The sequence below is a fragment of the Lampris incognitus genome, chromosome 18 (assembly GCF_029633865.1).
Source record: "Lampris incognitus isolate fLamInc1 chromosome 18, fLamInc1.hap2, whole genome shotgun sequence".
NCBI classification, from domain to species: Eukaryota; Metazoa; Chordata; class Actinopteri; order Lampriformes; family Lampridae; genus Lampris; species Lampris incognitus.
Genome location: NC_079228.1, coordinates 9,429,061 through 9,443,237, shown reverse-complemented (window position 1 = coordinate 9,443,237; position 14,177 = coordinate 9,429,061). Strand labels below are relative to the sequence as shown.

The 14,177-nt window shown below is 45.1% G+C and overlaps 1 protein-coding gene across 1 annotated transcript in view; it reads right to left on the bottom strand.

The window, feature by feature from the left end:
- LOC130128316 (receptor-type tyrosine-protein phosphatase U-like) overlaps positions 1 to 14,177 on the bottom strand; it is a 149,944-nt gene that overhangs the window by 6,628 nt on the left and 129,139 nt on the right. The window contains 4 exon segments of the mRNA XM_056297953.1: positions 639 to 788; positions 6,779 to 6,914; positions 10,030 to 10,184; positions 10,420 to 10,536. Coding sequence (XP_056153928.1) covers positions 639 to 788; positions 6,779 to 6,914; positions 10,030 to 10,184; positions 10,420 to 10,536 — 558 coding nt within the window.

Here is a 14,177-nt window from a genome sequence, read left to right as displayed (position 1 = left end):
CAGGATCAGACAGAGATGGGCGAAGTCGGAGGAAATATCCTCCACTTCCGCGCCGCCACAACATGACAGCCACAAATATGGCACAGTCTGATCATCCCGGAGAAACTTAACACAACATTTACCACCGATCAGAACCACACAGGCTTAATGGATAAAAACACTTGCGAGCTCCTCCATCATTAACGAGCAGATTACGACGCTCTTGAAACTGGAAAGGGAGCGCACAATGGAGGTGATTACCTAACTCGCTTCATATTGTGAAGGACTCCCGGAATGAACAGCACGTTTCAGCTGCTAACTGCCGGTAACGCATTCAGGCTACGTGACGCAGTAATGAGCATCTGCTTTACTGGACTGGTTACACAAGCAGCACTAAAAGAAATTAATCGCCTTCTATGAAACAAGAATTGGCAATTTTTCGGGCCAAAGGTCGGCGAGGATTACCACCGGTGAGCTGAGCAGAGGGGTAACAGAGATGAGGTCAGCCCGAGCATTGCTCCTCACAGCACAGAAGCAAAACGGACATGCTTATAGGGACTGGGACTTGGTGTTCATGCACACAGGAGGACATCACCTACACCTACCGGACCTTCACGTGTCGGGGTTTGAGTGTGTGTGTGTGTGTGTGTGTGTGTTACCTGGAACTCCTCTCTGAACTGGGAGGTGTTGCTCTGAGAGTCCACCTTCAGCATCTCTTTGTAGGTGAGGGCAAACTCGTTGACGGGGATGGCCGTCTCGCCGCACAGACACGCCTCCAGGATGGCGTCATGGATGAACACGTACTGCTCCTGCAGGGGGTGAGGAGAGACGGTAGTTAAATAATAAATAATTAGTAAGTACTACGGGTCACTAATTACCAACCTGGTTTTTATACAGCACCTGTACATGTTGTGATTCTTGGTATCTGTTATATCTGATGTTTTGGTCTGTTGGTAATGACTGCTTTAGCAACACAACTGTCTATCTGTCATGCCAACAAAACACTTCTGAATTTGAATTTGACAGCGGGGGGGGGTCAATTATGGGAGAGAGAAAGACAGAGAGAGGGGGGGGGTCAATTATGCGAGAGAGAGAGGGAGGTCAATTATGGGGGAGAGAGAGGGGTCAATTATGGAAGAGAGAGAGAGAGGGAGGTCAATTATGGGGGAGAGAGAGGGGTCAATTATGGGAGAGAGAGGGGGGTCAATTAAGGGAGAGAGAGAGTGAGAGCGAGAGAGAGAGGGGGGAGGTCAATTATGGGAGAGAGAAAGAGAGAGAAAGATGAGATACATATACAATATGTGTCAGAATGTCATAATCTAAGGGTCAGTGAGTGACCAAAACACTGTCAATTACTGTCAGTTTCTGTTCAAGTGCTGTTGTATGTTTCTGCCAGAACTATGTATTCCTTTTTCTTCTTTTCTCTTTTTATTTGTTTTAGTACTCTGTTGACCTGTTTTTCTTTGGCAACATTGTAATTAATGCAGTCATGCCAATAAAGCATCACTGAATTGAGCTGAACTGAACTGAATTGAATTGAATTGAACTGAGAGGGGGTCAATTATGGGAAGGGAGAGAGAGAGAGAGAGAGAGGGTGGTAATTGAGCGATCTACAAACAGAATGCTTGTTGCAGTAATTAGACCATCACTTTTAACTGGCTACTTGAGAAGACTAATATTGAAGTTAATTGGTGTTGTGATGTCAGCTGATAGTCACAACTGTCAGCGTGCTCCGTGTCACCCGGCCCACACCTTGACACGAGTTTACAGCCAGTAAACCTCCCTCTCTCTCTCTCTCCCTCTCTCTCTCTATATATATATATATATATATATACATATATACATACACACACACATATATATGGGGAAACTGGCAGAGACATCAGAACAGCCATCCAAGTTGACACATTAGTTTGAAATAGAATTATAATTAGATGCTGTGTAACTAGTGAGGCCATTTGTCCTGACATCAAACCAAACAAAAGGACATGAATACATTCAAGGTTACAGAGCATTAAATCAACCCTCTTCCTCGTTTCCTTTCCTCCCCGCTTGTTGAGATTTCAAAATAAGTTCGATACAGTTTTCTTTTTTAAAAAGCAATCCAAAAGAAAAATAACAGGTGCACTTTGGCGTTTATCGACTTGTGTTGCCTCGGCACCGGGAGTAACGCTTTCTAGAATCCCACCAGTCTGTCTTGTTTCACTACTTTGTGAAAGATGGAAAACTAGAACTGTCAATCTCACTTAACATTTTCTATCCAAAAGTTAAAATAAACCAAAAAATATTAATCGTCTAGTCATTTTGACGGTTTTGGATTTTCAAAGTTTAATAAATTTGTGAAAAAAAATTGTATAGACCTGCCGCTCCCTGCATGCTCCTAAAAGTACATACACTACCGTTCAAAAGTTTGGGATCACCCAAACAATTTTGTGTTTTCCATGAAAAGTCACACTTATTCACCACCATATGTTGTGAAATGAATAGAAAATAGAGTCAAGACATTGACAAGGTTAGAAATAATGATTTGTATTTGAAATAAGATTTTTTTTACATCAAACTTTGCTTTCGTCAAAGAATCCTCCATTTGCAGCAATTACAGCATTGCAGACCTTTGGCATTCTAGCTGTTAATTTGTTGAGGTAATCTGGAGAAATTGCACCCCACGCTTCCAGAAGCAGCTCCCACAAGTTGGATTGGTTGGATGGGCACTTCTTGCGTACCATACGGTCAAGCTGCTCCCACAACAGCTCAATGGGGTTCAGATCTGGTGACTGCGCTGGCCACTCCATTACCGATAGAATACCAGCTGCCTGCTTCTGCTCTAAATAGTTCTTGCACAATTTGGAGGTGTGTTTAGGGTCATTGTCCTGTTGTAGGATGAAATTGGCTCCAATCAAGCGCTGTCCACTGGGTATGGCATGGCGTTGCAAAATGGAGTGATAGCCTTCCTTATTCAGAATCCCTTTTACCCTGTACAAATCTCCCACCTTACCAGCACCAAAGCAACCCCAGACCATCACATTACCTCCACCATGCTTAACAGATGGCGTCAGGCATTCTTCCAGCATCTTTTCATTTGTTCTGCGTCTCACAAACGTTCTTCTTTGTGATCCAAACACCTCAAACTTGGATTCATCCGTCCACAACACTTTTTTCCAGTCTTCCTCTGTCCAATGTCTGTGTTCTTTTGCCCATCTTAATCTTTTTCTTTTATTGGTCAGTCTCAGATATGGCTTTTTCTTTGCCACTCTGCCCTGAAGCCCAGAATCCCGCAGCCGCCTCTTCACTGTAGATGTTGACACTGGTGTTTTGCGGGTACTATTTAATGAAGATGCCAGTTGGGGACCTGTGAGGCGTCTGTTTCTCAAACTAGAGACTCTAATGTACTTATCTTCTTGCTCAGTTGTGCAACGCGGCCTCCCACTTCTTTTTCTACTCTGGTTAGAGCCTGTTTGTGCTGTCCTCTGAAGGGAGTAGTACACACCGGTGTAGGAAATCTTCAATTTCTTAGCAATTTCTCGCATGGAATAGCCTTCATTTCTAAGAACAAGAATAGACTGTCGAGTTTCAGATGAAAGTTCTCTTTTTCTGGCCATTTTGAGCGTTTAATTGACCCCACAAATGTGATGCTCCAGAAACTCAATCTGCTCAAAGGAAGGTCAGTTTTGTAGCTTCTGTAACGAGCTAAACTGTTTTCAGATGTGTGAACATGATTGCACAAGGGTTTTCTAATCATCAATTAGCCTTCTGAGCCAATGAGCAAACACATTGTACCATTAGAACACTGGAGTGATAGTTGCTTGAAATGGGCCTCTATATACCTATGTAGATATTGCACCAAAAACCAGACATTTGCAGCTAGAATAGTCATTTACCACATTAGCAATGTATAGAGTGTATTTCTTTAAAGTTAAGACTAGTTTAAAGTTATCTTCATTGAAAAGTACAGTGCATTTCCTTCAAAAATATGGACATTTCAATGTGATCCCAAACTTTTGAACGGTAGTGTATATTTGCATTAAAATGAGTTGTAGATCAATCGCACAAAAACAAGTTATGATAATTCAAAGGAGAATTCAAAAAGAAAAAAATTATAATGGAAAACGCTTAGCGGTATGCTTGGGGTGCTTGCGTCCATGTTTATTTGTGTTATAAACTGTTTAAAAATAGTATTAAAGTTGTTAAAATGTTAATTTTGGTGTCAGTTAGTTTCATAACAGACATACTAACATATGTACTGCATTAATATCTCAACTGGGTATTAATCCTGACAGAATATAGAGTTTAAAAACCGTGTCGTTCTAGGTAGGGGTGAAATCCCGGTCGTTCTGGTGTGAAATGCCTGCAGAGGGGAGTTCATGTTGTGGCAAGTTAAAATACTGTAATACAACCCAGTAGTCAGTACTTTCACTGTAATACAACACAGTAGTCAGTACCTTTCACTGTAATACAACACAGTAGTCAGTACTTTTCACTGTAATACAACACAGTAGTCAGTACCTTTCACTATAATACAACACAGTAGTCAGCACTTTTCACTGTAATACAAGACAGTAGTCAGTACTTTTCACTGTAATACAACCCAGTAGTCAGTACTTTTCACTGTAATACAACCCAGTAGTCCGTACTTTTCACTGTAATACAACACAGTATTCAGTACTTTTCACTGTAATACAACACAGTAGTCAGTACCTTTCACTGCAATACAACCCAGTAGTCAGTACTTTTCACTGTAATACAACACAGTAGCCAGTACCTTTCACTGTAATACAACACAGTAGTCAGTACTTTTCACTGTAATATAACACAGCAGGCAGTACTTCTCACTGTAATACAACACAGTTGTCAGTACCTTTCACTGCAATACAACACAGTAGTCAGTAGCTATCACTGTAATACAACCCAGTAGTCAGTACCTTTCACTGAATTCCAACACAGTAGTCAGTACTTTTCACTGCAATACAACACAGTAGTCAGTACCTTTCACTGTAATACAACACAGTAGTCAGTACTTTTCACTGTAATACAACACAGCAGTCAGTACTTTTCACTGTAATACAACACAGTAGTCAGTACTTTTCACTGTAATACAACCCAGTAGTAAGTACCTTTCACTCTAATACAACACAGTAGTCAGTACCTTTCACTGTGATACAACACAGTAGTCAGTACCTTTCACTGCGATACAACACAGTAGTCAGTACCTTTCACTGTGATACAACACAGTAGTCAGTACCTTTCACTGCAATACAACACAGTAGTCAGTACCTTTCACTGTGATACAACACAGTAGTCAGTACCTTTCACTGTAATACAACACAGTAGTCAGTAGCTTTCACTGTGATACAACACAGTAGTCAGTACCTTTCACTGCAATACAACACAGTAGTCAGTACTTTTCACTGCAATACAACACAGTAGTCAGTACCTTTCACTGTAATACAACACAGTAGTCAGTACTTTTCACTGTAATACAACACAGTAGTCAGTACCTTTCACTGTAATACAACACAGTAGTCAGTACCTTTCACTGTAATACAACACAGTAGTCAGTACTTTTCACTGTAATACAACCCAGTAGTCAGTACCTTTCACTGTAATACAACACAGTAGTCAGTACCTTTCACTGTAATACAACACAGTAGTCAGTACCTTTCACTGTGATACAACACAGTAGTCAGTACCTTTCACTGCAATACAACACAGTAGTCAGTACTTTTCACTGCAATACAACACAGTAGTCAGTACCTTTCACTGTAATACAACACAGTAGTCAGTACTTTTCACTGTAATACAACACAGCAGTCAGTACTTTTCACTGTAATACAACACAGTAGTCAGTACTTTTCACTGTAATACAACCCAGTAGTCAGTACCTTTCACTGTAATACAACACAGTAGTCAGTACTTTTCACTGTAATACAACACAGCAGTCAGTACTTTTCACTGTAATACAACACAGTAGTCAGTACTTTTCACTGTAATACAACCCAGTAGTCAGTACCTTTCACTGTAATACAACACAGTAGTCAGTACCTTTCACTGTGATACAACACAGTAGTCAGTACTTTTCACTGTAATACAACACAGTAGTCAGTACCTTTCACTGTAATACAACACAGTAGTCAGTACCTTTCACTGTGATACAACACAGTAGTCAGTACTTTTCACTGTAATACAACACAGTAGTCAGTACCTTTCACTGTAATACAACACAGTAGTCAGTACTTTTCACTGTAATACAACACAGTAGTCAGTACCTTTCACTGTAATACAACACAGTAGTCAGTACTTTTCACTGTAATACAACACAGTAGTCAGTACCTTTCACTGTAATACAACACAGTAGTCAGTACCTTTCACTGTAATACAACACAGTAGTCAGTACTTTTCACTGTAATACAACACAGTAGTCAGTACTTTTCACTGTAATACAACACAGTAGTCAGTACCTTTCACTGTAATACAACACAGTAGTCAGTACTTTTGACTGTACTACAACACAGTAATCAGTACCTTTCACTGTAATACAACACAGTAGTCAGTACTTTTCACTGTAATACAACACAGTAGTCAGTACCTTTCACTGCAATACAACACAGTAGTCAGTACTTTTGACTGTACTACAACACAGTAATCAGTACTTTTCACTGTAATACAACACAGTAGTCACAGCGCTGCAGCTTTCAGCATCTGAGAACACACCGGCTGCTGCAAGACTCAACCAGCGATGGTGTGGCGCCAGCTGCCCCCCCAGCCCCCACTGCCCCCCCCCACCACCCCCACCACCACACACCTCCGTCTGGATCATGTTGATGCGTCTGGAGCAGAGGGTCTTGACACAGTTGTAGATGTCCACCACTCCTTCACACTCGGCCATGTCCAACATGACATCCAGCACGATGTAACAGCCCGTCCTGCCGGCGCCGATGCTGTGGAGACACAACCGCACAGACACACAACCGTACAGGAGACACAACCGCACAGAGACACAACCGCACAGAGACACAACCGCACAGAGACACAACCGCACAGAGACACAACCACACAGAGACACAACCGCACACAGGAGACACAACCGCACAGACACAACCGTACAGAGACACAACCGCACAGAGACACAACCGCACACAGGAGACACAACCGCACAGACACAACCGTACAGGAGACACAACCGCACAGAGACACAACCGCACAGAGACACAACCGCACAGAGACACAACCGCACAGAGACACAACCACACAGGAGACACAACCGCACAGAGACACAACCACACAGAGACACAACCGCACAGAGACACAACCACACAGGAGACACAACCGCACAGAGACACAACCGCACAGAGACACAACCACACAGGAGACACAACCGCACAGAGACACAACCACACAGGAGACACAACCGCACAGAGACACAACCGCACAGAGACACAACCACACAGGAGACACAACCACACAGGAGACACAACCGCACAGAGACACAACCGCACAGAGACACAACCGCACAGAGACACAACCACACAGGAGACACAACCGCACAGACACAACCGCACAGAGACACAACCGCACAGGAGACACAACCGCACAGGAGACACAACCGCACAGAGACACAACCAGACAGACACAACCGCACACGAGACACAACCGCACAGGATATACAACCGCACAGACACAACCACACAGGAGACACAACCGCACAGACACAACCGCACAGAGACACAACCGCACAGAGACACAACCACATAGGAGACACAACCGCACAGGAGACACAACCGCACAGGAGACACAACCGCACAGAGACACAACCAGACAGACACAACCGCACACGAGACACAACCGCACAGGAGATACAACCGCACAGACACAACCACACAGGAGACACAACCGCACAGACACAACCACACAGAGACACAACCGCACAGACACAACCACACAGAGACACAACCGCACAGAGACACAACCGCACAGGAGACACAATCGAGGTCAGCGTGGCTGCACACCGGCTGTACCGGCACATACTTGGCAAGAGCTTTTGTTATATAGTCACCTCTGGTCCTGATCCCTCCCAACCCCCCCCCCCCCCGAGACCCTTCATTAATGATTCACAACGCCTGACACAAAGGCAGGTGGTTTTCAATCGGGTCCTCAGGTACCACCGGTACTGCCGGCTTTCTATTCTGCCAGGTGGTTCTCTACATTCACCTGTTTGTCCAAGTCAGGGTTCCCACTCTTTATAACACCCCTTTCCAGGACTTTTCCAGGACTTTTCCATGGCATTTAACTTTTGCTGTGATACACACGGTAGCCTCCACTCATGGACGGTCGGTATTCAGTACTGACGGTGCGTTTCTAAGCTTGGGCTGTTGTCCCTTACACCACGTTTTATAATCATGCAATGTATTTTATGTCTTTACGTCTATTTCCTGCCTTGAGTGAAAAGCTCTTTGTAAGAGTGTGTTTAAAAGAGTGCTATAAATAAAATGTTGCGGTAACACTTTAGTATGGGGAACATAAAAAAACATAATTGCTAGTGAATTAGTAATGATCAAGATGTCACTTTAGTATGGGGAACATATTCTAAGTAACAAAAACTTAATTTAGAGTAATTTAACACTATGAACACTTGTAGCTTTGTGTGTTGTTATGTAAGAACAGAGCATATTCATTAAGTGTTAGTAAGGGAGAATAACTCTTCTTGTGGTACTACCACCTTATAAAGGCCATACTAAGCAAAGCATATTGAGATGGTGCTACTAATAAGCAATACTTCTGAGGTTATAGAGGGAAAACTCATAGTTAATGGCTTACTGGTTATATAATAAGGCCATGCAGAATAAGGCATTAATGAGTACGTAATAATGACCAATTAAGAGCCAATATGTTGCTAATTTGCATGCTAATAAGCACCTAATTAATGGTGGCTACGTTCCCCATACTAAAGTGTTACCAATGTTGCTTACTATTAACCTCCAGTGGAAGCCACAGGAGTCTCTAAATGGACCGTCTAACTTTTAGCCGCTCACTGAACACATGGCCCAGAATTAAAGCCGACCTTTGCCAGAATCCACATCTTGCCTGGAACGTCCGTGTGGCGGTATCACAAGTTCCATATCACAAGTTCAGACGGGAGTGCGTGTTTTTTTTGTTTTGTTTTGTTTTTTTTAATTGGGGTTTTCCCCCCTTTTTCCTCCACAATTGTATACGGCCAATTACCCCACTCTTCCGAGCCGTCCCGGTTGCCGCTCCACCCCCTCTGCCGACCCGGGGAGGGCTGCAGACTACCACATGTCTCCTCCGATACATGAGGTGTCACCAGCCGCTTCTTCTCACCTGACAGTGAGGAGTTTCACCAGGGGGACGTAGCGCGTGGGAGTATCACACTACTCCCCCCAGTTACCCCCCCCCGAACAGGTGCCCCGACCAACCAGAGGAGGCGCTCGTGCAGCGACCAGGACACATACCCACATCCGGCTTCCCACCCGCAGACACAACCAATTTTTTCTGTAGGGTCGTCCGACCAAGCCGGAGGTAACACGGGGATTCGAACTGGCGAGCCCCATGTTGGTAGGCAACGGAATAGACCGCCATGCTACCCGGACGCCGCTATATATTTATATATTCAGGATCCAGCACCCAGTGTTTAAGTCTTATCATGAGTGGAGTGTGTTGTGTAGTGACAGCAGCTGAACATAAGGGTGAAAACATGCACTGTCAGCAGCTAAACACACCATGTTATAACCTGTCTTTACTATTGTCCATGACTTCAATCATCTTTCCAAGATATTTGATCAATTTTATCACTTTCCAGGTGTTTTCCATGACCGGAAAACTACTGTATAAATTTCCAGGTTTTCCAGGATGCGCCTGAGGTCCAAAACCTTGGTGAGTGGAATCTGGAATAACTGGAACGACGGACCGAACAAGCTGGCAGAGCAGAAAGCCAGCAGCGCTGGTGGTACCCGATGACCGGCTTGAGGTAGAAAAAGCGCCTTCCAAATAAACTCTCGCCAGATGTTCAGACGGGACTAAAAGTTCGCCGTCAGTCACCTGCAGTGGACCACCACAGGCCCGGCGTCCGACGGCGTGGAGGCCTTGACCTGGCGTAGGAAGGCCAGCAGGCCCGTGGCGTGGTAGGGTACGCCGTGCTCAGGCCAGGAGGTGAAATGGAACTGGCGAACCTCGTGTTTAGTGGGGTAGCCTCTCTGCAGAGATAAACAATGAAACGCTGTCACTTGAACTTAAGAACCGGACTCCTGGGTAAACGTCCCGGGACAGAAACCCATAAATAAAATGGTACTGAACTAAAAGTACATTTCAGTTTGGGGGGACAGTGCGAGGGATTGTATTATCTGCACATTACAGTATATATATATTTCTGGAATACAGGCAATAAAAAAAAAATAGGCTGGAGGTCGAAATAAAGAGAGTGCGACTCACCCGCTCCATAGCGAAAGTGCGGACGGTGTACTCCGCCAGTGTTTCTGTTTTCAGCAGCGTTATCTTAATGTCTCCATAGAGCTCGCTGTCATCGGGCCAGTACTTGCAGCACTTCATCTGAACAAGTAAAAACAGAACAGTTCACAGGGGCGGAGCTTCAGCTTCTTCTGCCATACAGCTACAGTCAGAGACTTCCACGTATAACACGTCCATTAATCCACTGCCCAAGTCAGCATTGTAGGTGTCGGAAGTCTACCCTTCTTTTTTTTTTGGGGGGGGGGGATTTCCCCCCTTTTTTCTTCATCCCCCTCTTCCGGGCCGTCCTGGTCGCTGCTCCACCCCCTCTGCCGATCCGGGGAGGGCTGCAGACTACCAAGTGCTTCCTCCGATACATATGGAGTCGCCAGCTGCTTCTTTTCACCTGACAGTGAGGAGTTTCGCCAGGGGGACATAGCGTGTGGGAGGATCACGCTATTCCCCCCCAGTACAACCCCCCCCCCGAACAGGCACCCCATGCAACCGACCACAGGAGGCGCTAGTGCAGCGAACAAGACACATACCCACACCCGGCTTCCCACCCGCAGACGCCGCCAATCGTGTCTGTAGAGACGCCCGACCAAGCCGGAGGTAAGACGGGGATTAAAACGGGCGATCCCCGTGTTGGTAGACAACGAAATAGACCGTTCTGCTACCCAGACGCCCATCGGGAGTCTATCCTATCATGCACGAGAGGCAGAGAGACACCAAGACAGGTCAACGGTCAATCACAGTTGGACTCACACAGCCACTCACTCACCATTCCAGCTATGGACAATTCAGAGCAGTGGTTCTGAACCTCGGGTTCCACCAGAACTGCTGAACAACCAGAGTGAGAACCACGGTTTTAGTCTCCAGTACATCGAGAAGAGGAGGAAACGCCTCACCAACACAGTGTGGACGTTTTTCCCCCCACCTCCATTATGATCAAGGGCTTTCCTTCAGACAGGAAGGCACCAAGATCTGAGTACCTCTCTAGATAGGCGCTTACCTAATTTGAGCCCAATTGAATCATCTCTCATTTGATTACTCCCTGGAGGACTCTTACCCTGTTGATTGCCCTTCTATATGCTACCACTACTACTAGCGGGTTATATTGTCCTTCTATATGCTAACTGCCCTTATTTATGCAAATGACACTGCTCTATTTCCAAGGCCAAGGTCTGTGGTATACAATGTAAATTTGTTTACATAGTTTCACATTGGTGTTGGAGCTAGTAAGTCTACCATGCTACTGTGAATGCAACTGACATAAGCCTGTGAACTGACATTACATCATCTGTAGACTGCTACTTACTATATAGAAAGAACTGCTCCTTTACGTCTGAGCAGCCAGTCTTTCAGAACAACAGTACGTAAGTTACTGGTCTCCCTTGCCTGCAAGTGCGAGATTAAAGCTGCTGGAATTTTCAATCTACGAGTGGCAACTTTAAGAATTTATTTTTCGCTGTAGGTTTTTTTTTTTCCACAATGAGAACATCCAAACTCCACACAGAGGAGCTCGGTGTGAGGGATCAGTGCTAACCACTAAACCCCTGATGGCCTTTATACAAACCCCGATTCCAACTAAGTTGGGACGTTGTGTAAAATGTGATTTAAAACAGAATACAATGACTTGCAAATCCTTTTCCACCTATATTCAATTGAATACACTACAAAGACAAGATATTTAATGTTCAAACTGATGAACTTTATTGTTTTTTGCAAATATTCACTCATTTTGAATTTGATGCCTGCAACACGTTCCAGAGAAGCTGGGACAGGGGCAACAAAAGACTGGGAAAGTTGAGGAATGCTCAAAACCACCTGTTGGGAACATTCCACAGGTGAACAGGTTAACTGGAAACAGGTGAGTGTCATGATTGGGTATAAAAGGAGCATCCCCAAAAGGCTCAGTCGTTCACAAGCAAGGATGGGGTGAGGTTCACCACTTTGTGAACAACTGCGTGAGCAAATAGTCCAACGGTTTAAGAACAACGTTTCTCGACGTACAACTGCAAGGAATTTAGGGATTTCATCATCTACAGTCCATAATATCATCACAAGATTCAGAGAATCCGGAGAAATCTCTGCATGTAAGCGGCAAGGCCGAAAACCAACATTGAATGCCCGTGACCTTCGACCCCTCGGGCGGCACTGCATTAAAAACCGACATCATTGTGTAAAGGATATTATTACCACGTGGGCTCAGGAGCACTTGGGAAAACCATCGTCAGTTAACACAAGTTTGTCGCTACATCTACAAGTGCAAGTTAAAACTCCACCATGCAAAGCCAAAGCCAGATATCAACACCACCCAGAAACACCGCCCGCTTCTCTGGCCCGAGCTCATCTGAGATGGACTGACGCAAAGTGGACATCATGGACGTCGTGTCCTCCGGGCTAAAGAGGAAAAGGACCGTCCAGATTGTTATCAGCGCACAGTCCAAAAGCCAGCATCTGTGATGGTATGGGGGGGGGGGGTGTTAGTGCCCATGGCATCATGGGTAACTTGCACATCTGTGAAGGCACCATTAATGCTGAAAGGTACATACAGGTTTTGGAGCAACATATGCTGCCATCCAAGCGACGTCTTTTTCAGGGACGTCCCTGCTTATTTCAGCAAGACAATGCCAAGCCACATTCTGCACGTGTTACACCAGCGGGGCTTCGTAGTAAAAGAGTGCGGGTACTGGACTGGCCTGCCTGCAGTCCAGACCCGTCTCCCATTGAAAATGTGTGGTGCATTATGAAGCGCAAAATACGACAACGGAGACCCCAGACTGTTGAGCAACTGAAGTCGTACATCAAGCAAGAATGGGGAAGAATCCCACCTACAAAGCTTCAACAAGTGGTGTCCTCAGTTCCCAAACACTTACTGAGTGTTGTTAAAAGGAAAGGTGGTGTAACACAGTGGTGAACATGCCCCTGTACCAGCTTCTTTGGAATGTGTTGCAAGCATCAAATTCAGAATGAGTGAATATTTGCAAAAAAAACAAAACAATAAAGTTTATCAGTTTGAACATTAAATATCTCGTCTTTGTAGTGTATTCAGTTGAATATAGGTGGAAAAGGATTTTCAAATCATTGTATTCTGTTTTTATTTACCTTTTACACAACGTCCCAACTTCACTGGAACTGGGGTTTGTACATAACCTAGAAAGTTAGTTCAGTTTAAAGGTGGGCTATGGGCGTCCAGGTAGCATAGCGGTCTATTCCGTTGCCTACCAACACAGAGATCGCCGGTTCGAATCCCCGTGTTACCTCCGGCTTGGTCAGGCGCCCCTACAGACACAACTGGCTGTGTTTGCGGGTGGTAAGCCGGATGTGGGTATGAGTCCTGGTTGCTGCACTAGCACCTCCTCTGGTCGGTCAGGGTGCCTGTTGGGGGGGGGGGACTGGGGGGAATAGCGTCATTCTCCCATGCGCTACATCCCCCTGGTGAAACTCCTCACCGTCAGGTGAAAAGAAGCGGCTGGTGACTCCACATGTATCGGAGGAGGCATGTGGTAGTCTGCAGGCCTCCTCGGATCGGCAGAGGGGGTGGAGCAGCGACTGGACGGCTCGGAAGAGTGGGGTAATTGGACGGGTACAATTGGGAAGAAAAAGGGGGAAAATTCAAAAAAATAAATAAATAGAAGGGCTATGTGGGATTTTCACCCCCATAGCCACACACAGACTTAGTTACACAGCTACTTAGCACAGTGTTTCTCAACCCAGTCCTCAAGGAACCCCTATCCTGC